Source organism: Taudactylus pleione, unplaced genomic scaffold (assembly GCF_031769625.1).
Source record: "Taudactylus pleione unplaced genomic scaffold, aTauple2 ptg000089l, whole genome shotgun sequence".
Lineage (NCBI taxonomy): Eukaryota > Metazoa > Chordata > Amphibia > Anura > Myobatrachidae > Taudactylus > Taudactylus pleione.
In genome coordinates this window covers 3,615,562-3,639,064 of record NW_028284491.1, presented here as the reverse complement: position 1 = coordinate 3,639,064, position 23,503 = coordinate 3,615,562, and the positions used below count along the sequence as shown (strand labels likewise).

Below are 23,503 nucleotides of genomic sequence, written 5' to 3'. Positions count from 1 at the left end.
GTTTTCAAGCACCTTCCCCTGTTACCACCCACAAACGCCTCAATCTGTCACTCAAACTACCGACCTGGCTGTGCTCAAGGAGAGATAAATTTCTTATCGTAGCGGCTAGTTTGCGCACACGCATTGCGAACTTTACGCATGCGCAGTATAGCAAACATCGGTGGCGTACGACCGTGCGGCCGCTTCGACCGACTCTGAATGAGGTCCCAGGTCCTTATCCACCACGGATGGATAATCAACTTCCAGAAGTCCAGTCTGATTCCATCTCAATGCCTCCAAATTCTGGAATGATCTTGGATACAGTTGCTTTAAGGATCTTCTTTCTGGTGGACAAGGCTCAGGCTATTCATCAGCTTGTCATCTTGGTGTCACGATCCGGAGTGTGAAACACAATATTGGTGTCTATCCTGGTTGGCACAGAGGAGATCCCGGCTCGCGCGCTGCTTCCAGACGGCTTCTGGGCATAGACATGGTACTCTGCGTCCCTGTACTCCAGGCAGGCTTCTGTCTTCTGTCAGCATGCAGGCCGCATGCCGGCCTTCCCTCCAGAGCCGGGTCACGGGCGCAGCTATCTTGGACTGTCACATGAGTCCAGTCATCCACTCAGAGCATGATCTTCCCGGTCTGCTGACAGCACCGACCTATCATCCGGAGTCCAGCCCTATAAATTCTTTCCTCGGACTGAACTCCTCTGCCAGTACACTGAGCTCCTGTGCTGTTCTCCCTCCATTGGTATTCTGAAAGGCGCAGTCTGTCTTAATCGATTGTTTTCATCTTCAATCAACTGCACCATCGATTGTCGCAGTCCAGATTTGCCATTGGGAATTATTCTCATTTCTTCAGCTGCAGTCTGGATTTGCCATCGGGAATTATCTCTCCGAGTTCGACCATTGGCGTTTGGTTACCATCATTGGGAATTATCTCTCAATCAACATCGATTCATATCAACATCGGTTCCTACCGAGCATCTTTAATACAGTCTTCATCAATTCCTATCTACATCGGTTCCTATCGATCATCTCTAATAAAGTCATCATTGATTTCTACCAACTTCGGTTCCTACCGACCATCTCTAATAAACTTATTAATTCCTTTCAAGTTCCAACATCAGTTCTTATCGATCATCGTTAATAAAGTTATCATGAATTCCTATCAAGAATTCACCTCGCATCTTATCACCCATCAATATCAAGTTCTACCATCGGTCACTATCTAGTACCAACATCGGTCCTTACCGATTGTCTATGCTGATCCAGTATATTCTTCTATGGACTTTTACAATTAATATCAAGTCATATACTCTTGTGGACTTATTATCATTGTCTAGTGGTTCCTTCATCGGTTCCTCCAGACATCACAGTCATCACATCTACCTCCTTTTCCTCTATGAAAATGACCTGGGTCCAGCCAACTAGGTTTGTGCATTCCTCTTCAGTTACCCACGCCTGCTCCCAGTCAGATCTAACCGTGATACTTGGTTCTTAAGCCGAAGCGGGTATCCATTCATCTTTGCATTCGTCTTCTAGGGAAGGTGGTGGCAGCTTTTAAGGCTCTTCAGTTCGGAAGATTTAATTCTCGTCCTTTTCAGTTGATTCTCCTGGCCCAGTGGTCCTGATCAGATCTTCGTATGCACCGCCTGGTACGACTGTCACCTCAGGCACGAATCTCCCTTCTCTGGTGGATTCAGCTCCACCACCTCACTGCAGGTCGCCGGTTCAGCTTTTGGAATTGGATGCCAACGGATGCCAGCCTCGGGCTGGGGAGCGATGGCTCGGGACCTTCACTATCTGTGTCATTGGTCTCAACAGGAGTCGAGTCTACCGATCAACGTGCTGGAACTCCAGGTGATTTTCAAGGCCCTTCTGGAAGCGGTTTCTCTGTTAGACGGTCAGCCGGTTTGTGTCCAATCAGACAACGCATCATCTGTTGCATACATTAATCATCAAGGCGGGACTCGCAGTCACATGGCCATGTGCGGGGTAAATCGCATTCTTCAATGGGCAGAAATCCACGTGGTGGCGATCTCAGCAGTGTTCATCCCAGGAGTGGACAATTGGGAGGCCTACCATCTCATTCGTCAGGACATCCCGGAAAATGGGCTCTTCATCCAGACGTTTTCCGACAACTAGTACAGAAATGGGGTGTGCCAGAAATAGATCTCATGGCTTCCAGACACAACCATCAGGTACCCAGATATTGTTCCAGAACTCAACACCCGAATGCGGAGGCAATAGATGCTCTGATGGTTCCTTGCAGTTACAACCTTGTGTACCTTTTCCCCCCTTTTCTTCTTCCACGTGTTCTCAAGTGGAGCAAGAGGGAAGCAGCAACCGTCATCCTAGTGGCTCTGAACTGGCCACCGAGGGCTTGGAAGATGTGGATCGAACCCTTGGAAGACGTGGATCTTAAGCTCCTCACTTGGAAAACAGTCCTCCTTTTGGCCTTGGCTTCGGCTAGGAGGGTATCTGAATTAGGAGCTCTTTCTTGTCGAGATGATCGTGCGGAACTCCGTACTAAGGCATTCTTATTACCTAAGGTGGTTCTGATTTTCACATCAATCAGCCGATTGTGGTTCCGATGTTGTTGGATACTTCTCAGTCTTCACTCACCCTAGATGTCGTTCGGGCTCTCAGGATTTATATGGCCCGTTCCGCTGCCTTGCGGAAGTCGGATGCCTTGTTTGTTCTTTATGATGCTTCCAAACAAGGTTGGCCTTCTTCTAAGCAGACTTTGGCCAGATGGATTTGTCTGGTCATTCAACAGGCCTATATTTCTGGTGGTCGGATTCCGCCAGTCTCTATTTCTGCCATTCCACTCGTTCCGTGGGAGCCTCCTGGGCCGCTCTTCAGCGCGCTTCTGCTTCACAGTCGTGCCGTGTGGCCACTTGGTCCTTGGTCCATACCTTCGTTCGATTATATCGGTTTCATTCCCTTGCGGCCTCAGAATCTAGTTTCGTCCCAGGGTTTTGCAGGTTTCTCAGAGCTCTCCTGTCCGGGGTGAAAACTTTGGGACGTCCCCAGTGTCTTGAACTCCAGTGTCCCCTGCTGGATGAAGGAGAAAATAGGATTTTGGTACTTACCAGTAAAATCCCTTTCTCCGATTCCACAGGGGACACTGGATGCCCTCCCAGTACTGCTTTACCTGCCATTGTGTTTTGTTTTACACGTTATGTGTTGTTATGTATGTTTTTATTCGGCTTTGCCGTCTTGTTGTTTGACTCCTTTTTAGTTGTATCTTCTGTTTCTAACAGAAGATACAACTGAAAATGCTTCTGGGGGATAGAGGGGGAGGACTCTCTCACACTTAGAAATTTAAAGTGCCAGCTCCACTCATCCACCCGTCTATACCCCGGTGTCTTGAACTTTAGTGTCCCCTGTGGAATCGGAATAAGGGATTTTACTGGTAAGTATCAAAATGCTATTTTTATTTAATGTAAACATATATACAAAGGATGAATAGTACACTATTGCTCTCTCACTTGCATTCTTTATTTACTAGATGTTCCACCATTGGTTGTTATTGGATCGTTAAAGAAGTTGAATGTCAATAAATGAATGTTATCATTTAGATTATTTTTATTTGTTGCTTTGATGTATATTACTAATATGTTACTAGTAAAGCCTAGGGGGCTTATGTAATAGCTTGCGACTTCCAGTCGCTGCGGGAACTGCGATTCTCCCCCTATTTTTAAAGCAGTAATTATTTTAAAGGCAAAACCAAACTGGTTTTGCCTTTAAAATGATTGCTGCTTTAAAAATGCAGGAAGACTCGCAGGAGTTCCCGCATCGGCTGGAAGTCGCAAGCTATTACATAAGCCCCTAGGACAGCGAATATCTGGTACAGTATGATAATTACATGGAGTGTGAAACCTATGTTTCTGTGTTTTAGCTATAAGTAGTAACATTTGTTTAACTTAACTTGAATCTTATGTAGCATTATACTTGGGATTTATAAAATGTTATATCTTTTGTTACAGGAAGAAAAAGAAAACAGAATATAGTACTGGTGAGATGTCCTCTAGCCGCTGAATTTTTAAGGCTATACATTTTGCGTCTGTTGTATTAGTTGCATTACTTAAATAGCTTTAGGTGTAAAATATGAACTATTACACCCATTAAGGTAATTTACAAACCTCATAGAATACAGATTGCAGAGTATATTTTTACACAAATATGCCCACGGTATAGTAATTGATGCATGCTGTGTTCAGTTTTTTGGGCATTGTGCCTGTGATTACTTATGACAGCAAAAGTAAAATTGTTGCTTCAAACTTTTACCCACGAGTGCTCTTGCACCAGTCTCTTAATAAATGACAAAGGCTAAGGCACTGCTCATTAATGTCTCATCTACTGTATCACACTACTGTATATTCTTTTATCTCCATTTTTTGGGACCTGCCATGCTATTGAAATTGTAACAATGTTTAATTATGGGGTCTTGTTGAGACATAAAGAACAAATAACACATTTATTTATTACATACAGTAAATATTGGATGTATTATGCATGTGATAATAGACTTTAGTTTGACTTTTTTTGGATTGTAGTTAGAGCACTGAGTTTGATATGTGTGTGTGTATATATATATATATATATATATATACAGTCAGGTCCATAATTATTGGGACATTGACAGAATTTTCAGATTTTGGCCTCTATTCACCACCACAATGGTTTTGAAATGAAACAAACAAGATGTGCTTTAACTGCAGACTTTCAGATTTCATTTGAGGGTAATTACATCCAAATCAGGTGAACGGTGTAGGAATTACAACGGTTTCTATATGTGCCTCCCACTTTTTAAGGGGCCAAAAGTAATGGGACTATCAACTCAAAAGCTATTTCATGGACAGGTGTGGGCTATTCCCTCGTTATTTCATTATCAATTAAGCAGGTAAAAGGTCTGGAGTTGATTCTAGGTGTGACATTTGCATTTGGAATCAGTTGCTGTCGACTCTCAATATGAGATCCAAAGAGCTGTCACTATCAGTGAAGCAAGCCATCATTAGGCTGAAAAATCAAAACAAACCCATCAGAGAGATAGCAAAAACATTAGGTGTGGCCAAATCAACTGTTTGGAACATTCTTAAAAAGAAAGAATGCACCGGAGAGCTCAGCAACACCAAAAGACCCGGAAGACCATGGAAAACAAGTGTGGTGGATGACAAAATAATTATTTCTCTGCTGAAGAAAAACCCCTTCACGACAGTTGGCCAAATCAAGAACACTCTCCAGGAGGTAGATGTATATGTGTCAAAGTCAACAATGAAGAGAAGAGTTCACAAGAGTGAATATAGAGGGTTCACCACAAGATGCAAACCATTGGTGAGCCACAAAAACAGGAAGACCAGATTAGAGTTTACCAAACAACATCTAAAAAAGCCATTACAGTTCTGGAACAACATGCTATGGACAGATGAGACAAACATCAACTTGTACCAGAGTGATGGGAAGAGAAGAGAAGGAAAGTATCCAAAACATACCACCTCATCAGTGAAGCATGGTGGTGGTAGTGTCATGGCGTGGGCATGTATGGCTGCCAATGGAACTGGTTCCCTTGTATTTATTGATGATGTGACTGCTGACAAAAGCAGCAGAATGAATTCTGAAGTGTTTCGGGCAATATTATATGCTCATATTCAGTCAAATGCTTCAGAACTCATTGGACGGCGCTTCACAGTGCAGATGGACAATGACCCGAAGCATACTGCAAAAGCAACCAAAGAGTTTTTTAAGGCTAAAAAGTGGAATGTTATGCAATGGCCAAGTCAATCCCCTGACCTGAATCCGATTGAGCATGCATTTCACTTGATGAAGACAAAACTGAAGGGAAAATGCCCCAAGAACAAGCAGGAACTGAAGACATTTGCAGTAGAGGCCTGGCAGAGCATCACCAGGGATGAAACCCAGCGTCTGGTGATGTCTATGCGTTCCAGACTTCAGGCTGTAATTGCCTGCAAAGGATTTGCAACAAAGTATTAAAAAGTGAAAGTTAGATTTAGGATTGTTTAGTTTGTCCCATTACTTTTGGCCCCTTAAAAAGTGGGAGGCACATATAGAAACCGTTGTAATTCCTACACCGTTCACCTGATTTGGATGTAATTACCCTCAAATTAAATCTGAAAGTCTGCAGTTAAAGCACATCTTGTTTGTTTCATTTCAAAGCCATTGTGATGGTGAATAGAGGCCAAAATCTGAATATTCTGTCAATGCCCCAATAATTATGGACCTGACTGTATATATACATATCAAACTCAATGTTCTAACTACAATCCAAAAAAAGTATATATATATATATATTATTATAATATACAGTATATATTATTATTATAATATATATATATATATATATATATATATTATATATATATTATCGTGTGCTGCACATACAATAGGTTGCTTTGAGGCTGTTGAGTAGGAGAAGTTGAGTAAAATGAAATGTGCTATTCGTCCACGTATTTTGCAGTTACATACAATCTTCTTTCAGGGTTTGCACTTTGTTTTGTAGGAGTCATACAGGATGCCAAAAGGAGGAAACAGTCACAAACTGTCCTGGGAAATGATTCAGCTATTACACAAAAGACAGAAGATAATGAGGTTGGTACTTCAAAATACAGTAAGTCACTATAAACACCAGTGATTGCAGACCAGTAGCCTCATTCACAGAAGTGTTTCTCCCAGTGGCTTCAACCTCGAATCATATGACTAGCACCATGAGCCTTCAGGTAATAGCCCAGCTGTGTGCAATGTCAGCCATCTTGCCTGCTAGTCACCTATTTGTTTCCCAGCACGTTCTAAAGTGGTTTGAGAAACCGCAGCTTAATTAATTCAACGATTTGTATGCATGACCTGTAAAATGTCTGGAGACCAATATGCAGCATATTAAGTCTTACAATGATGTTTTGGCAGTATTTTTATGGTAGTTTTGCCTTTAAAAAAATCTGACTTTTTTTATTTGCCAAAAACAAAAAGCTGACAAACGGCAATATTACCAACTCTCTGCTGGATAAATGTACCCGATCAGACTTGTAGATAATGCTTGTAGATGCCCTGGTCGGTGCTAAATCCTACATGGGAAATCCTGGCACTGGGTAGGGTTTTGAGACTACTGTGATCTTCTTGCCTCGTAGTAATAGTAACAATGTGTATTTATGTTTAGGAAACGCCAGGGACATCTGCTTCTGCTCGGTGAGTTCTAACAACCAGTAAGTAATAAATGCAGTTTGGATATATAGGCAGTGAGTCAAATGCATCTGTGAAAATGGACGCATCTCCCGATATCGTGTCGACTGTGCATACGTATGAAATGCACTCCGTGGTGTGCGCACATATGACGCGATGTGTCCATAGTAGCAAGTAGGTATGTGCGCGGTGCATTTTGTGCGACGGAGACCAACGTGAAGTAGGTGTTTTCTGGTGGCGACTGAGCTGTGAGTATTAAGAAACATCAAGCGGCTGTTTCTTATGGGAGTGTTGTGGGCGTGTGTGTGCGTCTCCGTGTGATTCTAAGTCATGCTTATATGTTTTTCCAGTAACTGCGCACATTATGTACTGCATTTACCAGTTGCATGCAGTAATTCAGGGAAGTGATTGGAATGAAGGAGGAACTATGCGCCCCTGTCATTATAGGCGCCGCTATAGCTAGATAGGATGCTAATCTGGTTTGGCAAGCTCCCGTTTTGGATAGCTCTAGCTGTCGATTCCACACACGCAGCACTGTCCCTGGCTGTTGGAAAATGCAGTCAGGGATTGTGCTTTCGACATACTTGGCGACTTTCTGGCTGCCCCCTTAGGGAGGTGCTGCAGGGGCCGTGGCGGCGGCAGTGGTGGGTGGTGCGGGGGCATGGTGGAGTCATCGCGGCCCTGCCCCATTTCTATACAATGCTGAAATTACCAGCATTGTAAAGTAGGGGGCAGGACTACAATGACTCAATTCAGCGGGAGATATTTTCCGCGGGTGGCGGCGGACCTGGAGACTTACCCTCTCTTACCTGCAGTCGGGAGAGTCAATAATTTTTCGGGAGCTTCCCAGCCATTGCGGGAGAGTCGGCAAGTATGGCTTACAAAGAATAATAACGTTTTTTTTTTCTTTTCAATAAAGCCACGGGTGCTTTTGGGGATTGCAAGCAATGGTACAAAAAGCCAAAAGAAGGAGAGTGCGTTTCACCAGACAGCTGAGTTAACACTCTCCCTCTTCGGTAAATGAGTTTTTCATACACCTAGACAGGAATTGGGCCTGCTTCACCTCGATAATGGACGAAGCAGGGACATGCATTTATCAGATCGCTAGCTGCATGTTAAAACATCTGCCCCTGAGAGTATTATTTCAGCGACTGTTATACAAATATTGTCCCGCCACAAGTAGATACTGCATGGAGAAGTGTGTTGTATTATAGAAAATGCAAGAGGGGGTAATCATGAGAAAATGATGTGACCTAAATGTATTTTATACAGTAGTTCAGCAATGACAGGATAATATAATATATCACAGGTCACCATACTACCAGTTAAAATGCAAAAGTGCTAATATTAAACAATGCACTCCTTTCTGCAGACAGGGGATGCCGATAAGCGATTGTGATACTGATGATTCAGATCTCCCGGTTTTTGACGGCTGCAGTCTCTCACAAAAATGTAAGCACTTATTTAGCAGCACATTGTGGATTGCTAAAGCGAGCTAGTTTGGTTTTAAACTTTATATACAGTACATTGCCATCTTGCTTTTTAGGTTTGATAATTTTGCATTTACAAGTTTTATTAGCACATTATTTTATTATATTTTCTAGTGTCCACCAAAGAACTGTGAGAAAAGGACATAACGCAAATACAAAAATCACTTTTTTTTTTTTTTAAATACATTTCAATATAGAGAGGATTCGTGGCCATTTATAGGTCACAGTCTAGCATAAGAAAGATTCACAAATAAGGGGATTGTTTACAATGCCCTTACCGTCCATGATCCCTATCAAGTATACTTATGGCGATGAAAGGCAGGGTCATCTAATACACTTAGATAAGTGGGAGAAAACAGCCACCAAATCTGGAATATATGAGGGCATGTCCAAGGTTTTATATATATATATATATATATATATACACATATATATATAGAATAGTGAGGGCCTGGCACTCAAAGTCCAAACGTGACGTCGGTGCCTTCTGCATAAAGTACAAACATGTAGTCACAAAAGGGAGCAGCGGCACTCGTCGAAAAAAAACAATTAAAGCAGGGTTGAATGAACCTCTAATGTGACATTAGAGGTTCATTCAACCCTGCTTTAATTGTTTTTTTTCGACGAGTGCCGCTGCTCCCTTTTGTGACTACACACATATATATATATATATATATATATATATATATATCTCTATTTGTTACATACCATCAGTGTTATAGCACATGTTCCGACGTTTCGGTCTGATAACAGACCTTTGTCAAGGTAAATAAAGGTTGCGAGAAGCCACAGCCATTACAAATAGTCAGACTATTTCTGATGGCTGTGGCTTCTTGCAACAGCCATAGATCAACCACAGTTATCTCCCCTCAATGTTTTGACCCAATGTTTTTGATCTTAGTCATGAGAATCATAGAGCAATTTGTTGTGGCCTTAACTACTTGGTCTGGGTCCTTCTTAAATAGCACTTGGATGTAGAAGCACTATACACAAGGCAAGCTATGAGGGCGCCTAGTGGCCAGATAAATCAATGTAATCAAACTTTGTAAACCAGCCAGTGTGCTTCCTCCGTATGTCACACAGGCACTTAAGTGTATATAAATGTTTATTGCAGGAAAAGAAGGGCACTTACCACTTGAATCAGCATAGTGTCCAGTGCCCACCTGTTCCTTCAAAATAAATACATACATACATGTATGTATATTATATACATACATAGACACAAGTATACATTAACAGTATACACTAGATATATACTTTTGGCACTCACAGGTCATTCGAGATACCCAACTTATTTGCCCCAAATCCAGCAGCCTGTGATGTGCTGCAATATTTTGGAGGTGTATATAAACACTCCTTTTTCAAGTCACTGTCCTATGCTGCTGAGTCTGGGTGTCAAGTGGTATGAACTGAACTAAGTACCCATTTTCTATGACCTTGTATATTTCTTGCTTTTGTACTTTACAAGATGCTGCAAAACCCTTTTGGTGCCATATAAATAATAGTTAATAAAAAATAAGGAGCTTGGTGGTGGTGCATCTGGGCAGGAGCAAGTGTATTATGTATACCTTTCACGTGTTGACTGCTAAATTGCTGCCAGCAGTGTTTATTATATATGACAAAGTTGTGAGTACGCACTAGTAATACAATTGAAATGAATGGAAAATTGCTATTACATAATTGATACCAGCATCATGGTTCATCGGTGGTGCTCCCTAAAGGTTTGTGCTAAACACATATAAAAGTACTTTCTGCAAGAAGCAGAGGAAAAGGACAAATATGCCTTTGTAGGGGCACTCTTATGACAGATAATTGTTTATATATGGATGATGATGGAATGATTAGTGTGAATAAAACTTAACGTTTAAAATACACCTTTGAAAGGAAGTTCTCCCCAGAGAGTGATGTGTAGATATAACATAGAAATCTACTAAGGACAGAATAGAACAATATAAACGTCCTTTGAAGTCTAAATGAGTATTATTATTTATTATTGATAAAAATTCAATGAGTAATTAGCTCCTGTTAAGGGTAATGAATATTCTAATTAACCCTAATTCAATCTACAGGGAGGCACATATGATTACTTCATACAGTACATATCTGGCGAACTATAGTAGTTTTTAATTAGATCTTTGTTGTGATCGACATATACATAAATGATAGTCGGTCAGAAACAATTGTATATTGTAAGAAACCACACTATGATAACTAAGAAAGATGATTTATTAGGATAATCCAGCAGTTTTGAAATCTGTGTCCCCTGTAGATGAGTGAGGGATATATATTGTAATTAAATATCAGTACACATATATAGACATTGCTGATAGTGATAAAGTCTGTGTCCCGATATAACTAAGAGGATTGTGTTCGGGAGGACTTTTATCCCAAGTGTGTTAACTCATATTGGTTTTAGCAGATATGCTAGGTAAAGAATAGTACACCTTGGAGTAGTGATAAATGCATATATTAAATTGCCATATAATATCAGCAGTTTGCACTGTGAGAAACAAAGTGATATCCCAAAACAGAAAATATGTATGAAAAAGAAAAAAATCCAAACAATAATGGTAAGTACACAATGACAGTGTTACATGTACTGAATAATGACACTGTCTTCAGTGCAATAAAGAAAAATAATAACAGAAAAATTATACTTGTACTTCAGTGCAATAAAGAAAAATAATAACAGAAAAATTATACTTGTACTGAATATCAACCTAAACCATGGACAAATGCAACATGTTTGTGTACATATGTAATGAGGATGTGCCCTGAAGTGCAATAAAGAACAATACGGTTGAGTCTCCCATATCCAAAATGCTTGGGACCAGGGGTATTTTGGATATCGGAATATGCCGTATTTTGGAATATTTGCATAAAATAATGAAATATCTTTGGAATGGGACCCAAATCTAAACACAGAATGCATTTATGTTTTATATACACCCTATAAACATAGCCTGAAGGTAATTTTATACTATTTTTTTACAATTTTGTGCATTAAAAAAAGTTTGTTGTACATACATGAAATTCATTTATGTTTCATATACACCTTATACACACAGCCTGAAGGTTATTTTCTACAATATTTTTAATAATTTGTGCTTTTAACAAAGTTTGTGTACATTGAACCATCAGAAAGCAAAGGTTTCACTTTCTCAGTCATGCTAAAAATATTCCGTATTTCGGAATATTCTGTATTTCGGAATATTTGTATATGGGAGACTCAACCTGTAATAACAGAAAAATTATACTTGTACTGAATATCAACCTAAACCATGGACAAATACAACAAGTACACATGTGTGTACATATGTAATAAGGATGTGCCCTGAAAAAAACAGGGTTATGTGTCACAACACAAGGGTAAGTCAATGCATAAGGTGAATTACAGTATATAAAGAAAAAATCATTGATAATAATTTAAAAACTTTTCCTGAACAAAGAGAAGCAATGAAGCAATAGTATGTATACTGAGTAGTGACACTCTCATCAGTGAAAAAAAAAAAAAATTTTGCACATGTACTAAATGAAAACAGAATTTGACATTTATATAGCATAAATAGATATATATGAAAGGGTTTAAGCTGAAGGAAGTAAGACCTGGAACGTGGAGTCACTTCTACTTTCCCCTGTCTAAATCAAACGGGATGAGAGAGTGACTACAGCGTTTATTCCAGGGGAAACAACAGACAGCGCTTCTGCTGTCTGAGAATAGAACTAAGTCTCACCCCTGTTACTCTCAGGCATTGCAGGGGGAGTCACAGACTAGGACTCAGATGAGAGAGCGCAGGAGAGCAATAGAAAGATACCTCACAGCAAAAGTCCATGGGTCAGAGCTGCTGGTGTGGTTATTCAGAGATCAGCATGCTAAATGAGCATAGACAGAGACAGACAGGATACAGCGTGATCAGATGAACAAGCCTCCCGGCGAAACACGTTGATTTAGACAGGGGAAAGTAGAAGTGACTCCACGTTACTTTATTCCAGGCTGTATGGTGAACAAGCCAGTTGTGGTGAAACACGTGTCCAGTCAGTCACTCCCCACTGCAGGAGGGAGCAGCAGGGTGTCAGGCACAATCCTTCGGTCATTTTAACTCAGGTACTCTTCTACGGGTGGGTCGTGACCTGGTCCGGTGCCGCATTCAGATTTCTGCAATGCTTTCAGCAACAGACACTGCCTAACACCACATGCGGATCGGTGTCCCACACCTCTCCCTTATTTTCTATCGGAGTTATTCCTGATCCCTCTCTCATCCAAGTGTCTGCTCATAGAAGACCCTGGACAGCAGAGGGGACCAGGTACTTGTACTCCGTACTTACTATTATAATTTCTATGGGGTTATGTGACACAACATGATATTATCTGCCTATAGTAGTTTACAATATTTAAGTATGTCATCCGGGATTGCTATCCTGATATAAATCAGTATCAGGTCATCTGGGATATTTACGCCTACAGGGTGGTCTTTGCTCTCCCCTTTTTTCAGAGTACTCTGCTAGCATTTCATGTGTATATTTATATATTTTTGGTTACATTGAGGTAGTATCCAACCCGGCAATAGGATTAAATAATTTGTTGCAAGCCGGGGATCATTTGCATATGTGTTTGTGTTTGGCCATACATGGTATATGAATTTGGGATGATACTAGGCAGACACGCTATTATCACACTCAATGTATAGATTTATCTCAAATGACCGAGTAGTTATTATTACATACAGTTCTAATTTATGAGTTATTTCCAATTATTATTTCCAATTTTTATATGTCATACGAACTGTACCTGACCCTCCTATTATAATATATTATGTACCCATCAGGAGCTATATGAGCATATGAATTCAAACAAGCATAGTCACCACATACTTTATGCTAATTCTTATAATAGATCTATTTTTATAAATTCATGAGATTAATTGCTAAGGGAGCTCAATTAGATATTTTATAAATGAGCACAACAAATCCCTATTCTTTTATTGGAGATATATTAAAAGCTAATTTTTAATTATACTAACAAATCATTTATGTACAAAAGAGTGCCCCACGAAGGAATCACTATACTGATGATTAGTTTTTCCAATTATTGATACTTTTTGAGTTCTAGTTACTCGATTCCAGGGAGCACCTCCAGCATATAAAATTTATCTTATGATAAAATTATGATATAAGATATGATATATATGTACAAGGCACCTATGGATGACTCAGATAAAGGAATGCAGTTTTTAGAACAGGCAGGATTAACCAAACTTACACCATTAGATAGGGAGAGTCTTCTTTTACCTATAATAGAGCAGGAGATTACTTCTAGTATAAAAGCGTTACCCACCGGTAAAACCCCGGGCCCTGACGGACTATCAGCGGCATACTATAAAATGCTCACACCGCAGATCACATCCCATCTCTCAGCTTTATATAATTCAATACTTAGTGGAAATCCTGCACCACTTGCATTTAATACCGCGCGCATTATAGTTATACCGAAACCCAATAAAGACCCTGCTTTAGTCGCCTCATATCGCCCAATTTCTCTGCTCAATCAAGACCTGAAATTGTTTTCTAAGATTATGGCCCAGCGCTTACAATCTTTACTACCTAAATTATTGCATCCGGCTCAAACAGGTTTCATTAAAGGACGTCACTCTACTCACAATATACGCACAGTTTTAGCAGCAATGTATCAGTCACATACGGAGAAAAGTAAAAAAAACATTGTGGTGAGTTGTGACGCTGACAAGGTATTCGATAGAGTGTCTTGGTCTCATTTAATACGTATATTTAAATATCAAGAGTTTGGTCCTGATTTTATTCATATATTTGAAACATATCAAGATCCGAAGGACTTTTTGACAATAAATCTTTTAAATACCAGACCATTCTGCCTAACTCGAGGCACGAGACAAGGTTGCCCACTTTCACCACTACTTTTTGATTTAGCCCTAGATCCCCTCTTGCGTTATTTTGAAAAAGCAAGAGGCTGGCGAGGTATTTGTTTGGCAAAACACGAGATTAAATTTTCGGTATTTGCTGATGACCTCCTATTATATTTTGCCAACCCTAAGGAAGCTATTCCACTACTCCTACAAATTCTGCAAGTGTTCGAGGAGATAGCGGGTTTTAAAATTAACTATGCTAAAACAGAGGCCTTGGCCTTTTTTGGGGAAGCGAAGACAGGCTGGGTAAATTCCTTCCCCTTCAAATGGGCAGATAAATTCATTACCTACTTAGGGGTCAATGTTCCTTCGCACCCTTCTCAATTATATGAGGTTAACTATACCCCACTATTGTTAAAAACATATAATGATTTCAATAAATGGGCCCATCTTCCACTATCCTACATAGGTAGATGTCACCTTTACAAAATGATCAGTTTCCCCAGATTCCTTTACATTCTCCAAATGTTGCCAATTATCCCAGACAAAAGAGATCTTACATTTTGTAATCAAGCTCTACAAAAATTTATATGGGCAGGAAAACGACTCAGAATTTCATTGTTTAAATTGCAACAGCAGACACATTTAGGAGGGCTAAATCTGCCATGTCTCAGACAATATGCTATGGCTGCTAATTATCGAATAGCAATGGACTGGATTGGAGGTCATAACATTTATACCACATACTCTATGGAACAGGCATTTATTCCCCACCACAACTTGGTATCTCTTTTACATACCCATCCCCGTAATATACCTTCAGAAGCTAGAGAAAACATATTAATAAATACGACATGTATAGCATGGCGAGTTATTAGATCACAATCCCATTTACCCAAATTGTCATCAATTTTTTTACCATTATGGAAAAATCCGTCTTTTCCACCTGGTAATTCCGTCCAATTTAAATGCTGGCACGCCAGTGGTGTTCGGTACATTTACCAATTTTTACACGACCAAACATTTCAACCTCTCACTCGTTCACAAATGCAGGAGAAATTTCCTCTGATCAATATCCCTTTATTTCCATATTTACAGGCGCTGAGTTATATTCACAATATGCTACGTGGACTTTCGGAAACCGATCTAAATTGGTGTCTAGATAGCGTATTACGATGTAAACCAAAAGGACCCTTTTCTACATCGTTTATATATTCCTGTGCCCGACCACTTATAAATTTAGAAACCAGTACTACAGGACTTGCAAAATGGAAGGAGGTCTTCCCACAAATCCCCATAGAGTCGATTGCTCTTTCATGGTTTAAAATGAACAAACAATTGGGATCAGTATCTTATGCTGAAATGCATCTAAAAATATTACACAGAGCATACTACACCCCTAAATTGAAATATATTATTGGTGATGCGCCTGACGCCAACTGTTATAAATGCTCCGCCTAATGCTGATATCGTACATTGCCTGTGGGATTGTCCACAGGTACAAATTTTCTGGGGGGAACTTAATAATTATATTAAAGAAATTCTAAAAATTGATTTTGTGATCCTTAGAGAATGGGCATTTTGGAATATAGCCGAAAACATACACTCTCAGAGATTGACTAAGGGAAATAAGCTACTAATGTCCAAATTGACGGCAGCAGCTAAAAAGACCATTCTCTCACAATGGATTGACCCTAACCCACCTACTCTTACATTATTACACCCTAGAATTATATATTTGTTTACAATGGATTGGACAGAGACGTCCACTAATAAAGAAAAATATACTGAAAGATTTTTTGACATATGGTTATCCTATATTCGTACTCTTTCCCCATCACTTAAAGACTCCATACGGAAATGCTTCCAATTAACATCATGGTATAATTTGGAAGTGCTTGATACTGGCCCCCCTTTTGACCTAACTCAATCTACGATTTTGATCTATACCATTAATGGCAACCGATTTACTGACAGTAATAATATATGCGACAATGTATGTAAATGTTTATTATATGTGCGATTACAATTTATATCTGGATTTCCGCACTGCAAATATTATAACTATTTTGTTGAATGATTGTTTTTTGCAAAGTGATTGTTTTATTTACTATATTGAAGAAGATTCTGCATATACATTACAATTACAATATTTTGTTGACCTAACAATAAAATTATTTAAAAAAAAAAAGATATGATATATATGGTACCTATTGCTGGTTTTACTTATAGATGTGAAATATAACACTGGTTATTATTCCTGTGCGGGATATTCTGGTTTCTTTGGGAGGAGCTGATTACTCATTGAATTTTTATCAATAATAAATAATAATACTCATTTATGGTGCATACACACGATCAGATTTTTTCTTCAGATATGGACGATAACGATTTAAAAATCGTTCAGTCGTTCATATCTGAAGGAAAATCGTTCATATCTGACATGCCTGAACGATGGACGATCAACGATGCGCGTTCCCGTTTGTCAGATAACGATATCTGACATCTGATGGGTTTGCAGTCAGACTTGGACGATTCCATTCATTTTAATGCAGTCAAAAATCGTTCAATCGTTCAAATCGTTCAAAACTTTGGTCAAATCGTCCAAATCGTTCAAATCGTTTAATCGTTCAGTCGTTCATCTGACAAATCTGACAAGTCTGACAAATCTGACCGTGTGTACGCTCCATAAGACTTCAAAGGATGTTTATATTGTTCTATTCTGTCCTTAGTAGATTTCTATGTTATATCTACACATCACTCTCTGGGGAGAACTTCCTTTTAAAGGTGTATATTAAACGTTAAGTTTTATTCACACTAATCATTCCATCATCATCCATATATAAACAATTATCTGTCATAAGAGTGCCCCTACAAAGGCATATTTGTCCTTTTCCTCTGCTTCTTGCAGAAAGTACTTTTAGCAGTGTTTATTAAGCAGACTGAATCCTTTACAATATCTGTATCTATAAAAATGTTGTATGTCAAGTGCATTCCTCTATGACGGCTGCTTGTCCATCTGCAAATAGGCTCCATGCCACAAGGCTGTTGAAGCCCTGCGATGGTCCCAATGACACAACAGTGTATCAAGTCTATTACAGTGGCTTTCCCAGCCAGCAGAGTTTAATCCAGGATCTGTGTAGTTAAATGGAATGAAATATTCACAGCAGGGATTTTCCTCAAGCAAGTGTGTGACAACAATGGAACATACTAGAGTCCCCAAGGCCGGTATCTTACTACTGCACCTTATACTTTCTCACCTTGTTGAGTCCATGCCCAACAAATTCAGGCAGTTTTAAGGAATATCGGAAAACAACCTGTAATCAACTGATCTAAATTGTCAAATGTATTGTAATGATTTAAACTGTTTCCTGTCCTATAAAGTGCTTTTATGAGAAATTTATGATATCTTTTAATACCTAACTGACTTTTAGCACAGTCATCTCAGAAATATGCGAACAAGTCAATCCTGAGTCAGTCTTCTGAACAAACAAAAGTAAGTTAATAGCCAAATTTATTAGTATTGTACAATCAACAATCTACATACTTCTTTTTAAATACCTTTGAATAAATTATTGACAATTGTGATTTTGTACTATTTATATATGAGTGACTTGTAGTAAAGTTTCCCACTATCCACTTCTACTTTTCTGATCCTCTTAAGGATATGATAATTATTTGTATCCATAATATACTGTATATGCCAGTAGGCAGACAACAATAATTGGCAGGGATGTAGGTAACAAGGTTACTTGTCAAATATCTTTGAGTCAACGCAATACTTCCTAGTACATTTATACATAACATTGTTTTATTGGATTATTTTTTACCCCTGCATATCAGGAGATTATACTTTGGTGGTGATCCAGCACTTTCTTAACCTTAAATATTCCTTGAAATGTCTTCGATAATAATGTTGTTTTTCCATAAATTTATTGGGTAATAAATATATTGTAAGCTTGCAAGCAGGGCCCTCTTACCCTTATGTATGTGTTTTACGTATGTCTTGTATGTATGTCTTTTACAACCCAATAAAATGTTAATGTTGATTCAAATTGTAAATTGCAATGGAATTTGCTGCGCTATATAAGAAACTTAATAAATAAATAAATAAAATAATGCAAATGTCATAATGTGTATACTGCAAAAGGATTTTTGATTTAAATTAGTGCAAATATTGCACTCACCTTCTTTTTATGGTAAAATTGCATTGGAAATAATGCACCGTTGTCCGTGGATGGAAGTTTTCTGGGACGTCTTATCTCCTTATGTTCTCTCTATGACCCACAAGTAAGGGTACAGAAATGGTTACCATAGTGAACACCAGAGTGTATATGCTATAATCTCAGTAGGTAATCGGGTATATTTCTCACCTTATGGTAGGTGACAATGCGCAATGGACATTATTTCCACTCCAATATCCGTCCGTGTGAAGACGGCAAGAAATTATTGTGGATTTACAAAAAAATAAACCATCATAAAAAAATTAACATTTATTGTAATGGCTAATAAAATTAATTAAGAAATAAAAACTATCCCAAAAAGTGTACACTGGTGATGTCCTGTTTCGCTTCCACAGCCTCATGGTTTATTATTTATTGTAATTTTATGATTATTTCTGCATTTTTAGAGACTGAGACATTTTTGCTTTATTCCATTTTTTGTGAAATGTTTTACTTTTCATTATTATTATTATGTTTTTATTTTATTTTATTTTTTTTTCTTTATTGAAGCATCAAAAATACAAAATAAATAAGTTCAAGTGTAAAATAACATTATACGGGGAACTATACAGAGTCCATTACAATATCATATAATTGCTCACAGTACAGAAACATATAAAATAATATAATATGGAAAGATCCCGTAGCCGAATCAAACAACAGTAGTATATCAAAAGGATATCGGGGGAACAAGTTTCGTTCCACAAAGTGCTACGAAAACAGTGATGGATGGCCTCTTTAGTGGAAGCAGGGAGAACCTCTATGTAACTCTCCCACGTTGCAAAAACTCATTTAGTACGTATCTCTTTATGGAGGGAGGCTTTCAAACAATCATGTTTTTATTAAAATATGAACTTATTAATTTAATAAATGCGGTAGCATATAATTGCCTCATACCAAAGGAGCCCTCCAAGTATTTGGGCCAGTCTATGTAGCTGAGTTCCTCACTAACAAACAGCAGTGCAATATTGTCCAATGCGATTTTACCATAAAAGTAGTGAGTCCAATATATGCAGTAATTTATATCTGTACACTAAGATCTGTTTTTATGTTTATTTCCCCATAAATTCATGGAAAGGTAGCATTAATATTAAAGACATTTCAAGAAATATCTGTGGTTAAGAAAGCACCAGATCACCCCCAATTTTCACATAGACTTCAGTGATTGCGCTGAGCAACGAAATTGTAAATATGTTGGTCCTATGTCACTGTTTTTGGGTCCCATCACATATTATGAGGGGGGGTGAAGGCAGGCATCAGTTGGGACAGTGCTGGGGGCAGGTAGCAGTTGGGGCAGAGGGTGTTACGGGCAAGCAGTAGTTGGGGTAGAGCTGGGGTTAAAGGCAGGGAGAGGTTAGGGATAGACGGGAGTAAGGGCAGGCAGTACTTGGGGTAGGGGGGGTAAGTGCAAACTGCAGTTGCGACAGTGCTGGGTAGCAAGGATGGGGCTAGGGGCAGGCAATGCTGGAGTAGGGAGGGGGCAAAGGTAGATAGCAGTATGTGTGCAGTGGGTATGTGTGCAGTGGGCATATATTCAGTATGTATGTGTTCAGAGCTCTGGAAGTGAGGGTGTTAATACTGCAACAGAGAGTGCTTGCATCAGTGTCACAGTGGAAGAGATATGGACCTTAGCAGTTCATTTAGATGGCGCTACAGGTTTTCTGCAGACGGCAGTATGCAAGATTATTTATGGTCTTGTCAGCATAGGGTCACAAACTCTCAATATGGAGCTATTTACTGAAGTCACGGCCTCTCAACATGGAGTTATTTACCAAAGTCACAGCCTTTCAATAAGAAGCTATTTACCGGGGTCACAGCCTTTCATTACGGAGCTGCCTTATGGGGTCAGAGCACAGCCTCGTCTCAATATGGAGCTGAACACTCAGATCCGTGGAAGAGCCTGGTGGCGTGACCAGGAGGCAGAGGTCTCGGGCGGCAATTGGATGAGGAGACACTGCAGCCCGCGGTGATTGGTTGGGGACTCGGGGAGAGGCTGAGGATGTTAGTGTGCTGGCTGCTGCGGTGCACGTACAGCGTGTCCTGCAAGACCTGGTCATTTTTTTAAAAAAGTGGGTCCCTCACCGACTGTAGCGCTATAGTGTGTATTTTGCAATCACTGACTTTTAGAGAATATTTGTTAATTTATTCCCTTTAATGGCTGCATTCCTGAGCCTGATTACAACCTGACCCTCTGTTACGAGTAACACTTGGAATTTCTGTATGATTCAAATGGGCTGCTGCTGTCAACATAAATAGAGCGAATTTCACAGTCCTCTGAATTTATAATTTAGGCACCACTGTGTGGTTATCCACTTTAAATCCACGTGTCACGTGTCTTATGCATATGAAGTGGACTTCCTACAAAATAATAAAGGTATTAATACTAATTACATTAATAATAAAGAGACAGCTAACTTTTTACTATATCAATTATTATTGTTTACCACTTAATATCAATTTACTATCTTCACTACCCTTATACAAAATATATATATACACTACCGTTCAAAAGTTTGGGGTCACCCAGACAATTTCGTGTTTTACATGAAAACTGACTTTTATTTATCAAATGAGTTGCAAAATGAATAGAATATATAGTCAAGACATTGGCAAGGTTAGAAATAATGATTTTTATTTGAAATAATAATTTTGTCCTTCAAACTTTGCTTTCGTCAAAGAATGCTCCTTTTGCAGCAATTACAGCATTGCAGACCTTTGGCATTCTAGCTGTTAATTTGTTGAGGTAATCTGAAGAAATTTCACCCCACGTTTCCTGAAGCACCTCCCACAAGTTGGATTGGCTTGATGGGCACTTCTTGCGTACTTTACGGTCAAGCTGCTCCCACAACCGCTCAATGGGGTTGAGATCTGGTGACTGCGCTGGCCACTCCATTATAGACAGAATACCAGCTGCCTGCTTCTTCCCTAAATAGTTCTTGCATAATTTGGAGGTGTGTTTTGGGTCATTGTCCTGTTGGAGGAGGAAATTGGCTCCAATCAAGCACTGTCCACAGGGTATGGCATGGCATTGCAAAATGGAGTGATAACCTTCCTTATTCAAAATCCCTTTTACCTTGTACAAATCTCCCTCTTTACCAGCACCAAAGCAGCCCCAGACCATCACATTACCTCCACCATGCTTGACAGATGGCGTCAGGCACTCTTCCAGCATTTTTGTTCTGCGTCTCACAAATGTTCTTCTGTGTGATCCAAACACCTCAAACTTCGATTCGTCTGTTCATAACACTTTTTTCCAATCTTCCTCTGCCCACTGTCTGTGTTATTTTGCCCATATTAATCTTTTCCTTTTATTGTCCAGCCTCAGATATGGCTTTTGCTTTGCCAATCTGCATAGAAGGCCAGCATCCCGGAGTCGCCTCTTCACTGTAGACGTTGACACTGGAGTTTTGCGGGTACCATTTAATGAAGCTGCCAGTTCAGGACGTGTGAGCAGTAGCGGCTCCAGGCACGGGCAAGCCGGTCCGTCGCCCGGAGCGCTACTGTTTACTGGAGAGCGCAGGAAACGCCCACCACTCTCCCAGCGCTAAAGTACATATTTAAGCTCGGGGAGGGAGCGGAGGAGGGAAGGGGCGGCAACACAGGACTGCGCTGACAGCCTAGCGTCGGCCCTGTTTGTGAGGCATCTATTTCTCAAACTAGAGACTCTAATGTACTTGTCTTCTTACATAGTTGTGCACCGGGGCCTCCCACTTCTCTTTCTACTCTGGTTAGAGCCTGTTTGTGCTGTTCTCTGAAGGGAGTAGTACACACCGTTGTAGGAAATGTTCAGTTTCTTGGCAATTTCTCGCATGGAATAGCCTTCATTTCTAAAAACAAGAATAGACTGTCGAGTTTCACATGAAAGTTCTCTTTTTCTGGCCATTTGGAGAGTATAATCGAACCCACAAATGTGATGCTCCAGATACTCAACTAGCTCAAAGGAAGGCCAGTTTTATAGCTTCTCTAACGAGAGAGGGAGAGAGAGAGAGAGACATTTTTTGCTTATTAATTTGGCTAGGTTTATAATGTTTTAGAAGGAACATAATAAAAGTACAGTTTTGATTTACAAGACTATACCACAATTTTAAGGAAAATCAATTAGCATTATACAGTGATTCTAAGTCACCCGATCATTATTATAAAGTATAAGACACTGAAATAACCCAGTGATCAGAAACATTTCGCTTGTTATTTCTAAACGAAGAAAAGATTCCTGTTTCATGGAGTTTTAATATTATATTTGCTTTTCTGTGTACTCCCACTCACGGTTTGATCCAGAACTTTCACAAGTAGAATATAGAGTTATTTTGAAAATAAAGTAAGCAACGTAACAGTTTTTTTTACATTTGTAGGAAGTTCTTTATCCATCACCTCATGCATGGTAAGTTTATATGAACTTGGTTATTGTGCATTGACAGCTATAGTGGCCAGTTGACCAATATCGATGCCGACTTTGTAGTGTCTAGTACAGGGCTAGGACAGTTTCTGGGTTGTTGCTTTTTTTCAAAAAGGGCCAGTTGAAAAATATTGATGCTGACATTGCAGTGGCCAGTACGCTGCTCAGGACCGTTTCTGGGTTGTTGCTTTTTAAAAAAAAAAAGGATTTAGTGGCAATCCTGAAGCACTATTAGCTGCATGTTGCTCATCATGTAGTTTAATGTTAGCACTTCTTAGGCAAGAGCTAGGTTGATAAGATAAGTTAATAAGGGGGCCAACTTCCAATGTGTGTA

At 39.4% G+C, this 23,503-nt stretch overlaps 1 protein-coding gene across 3 annotated transcripts in view; it reads left to right on the top strand.

Moving 5' to 3' along the window:
• The window catches only part of LOC148527297 (uncharacterized), a 141,293-nt gene that overhangs the window by 62,251 nt on the left and 55,539 nt on the right, over positions 1 to 23,503 (top strand). For all 3 annotated transcript variants that reach the window (XM_088469108.1, XM_088469107.1, XM_088469109.1), the window contains 6 exons: positions 3,977 to 4,005; positions 6,508 to 6,596; positions 7,159 to 7,187; positions 8,554 to 8,633; positions 17,985 to 18,046; positions 23,126 to 23,154. In XM_088469108.1, the coding sequence (XP_088325234.1) occupies positions 3,977 to 4,005; positions 6,508 to 6,596; positions 7,159 to 7,187; positions 8,554 to 8,633; positions 17,985 to 18,046; positions 23,126 to 23,154 (318 nt within the window). The remainder of the gene's footprint in view (positions 1 to 3,976; positions 4,006 to 6,507; positions 6,597 to 7,158; positions 7,188 to 8,553; positions 8,634 to 17,984; positions 18,047 to 23,125; positions 23,155 to 23,503) is intronic.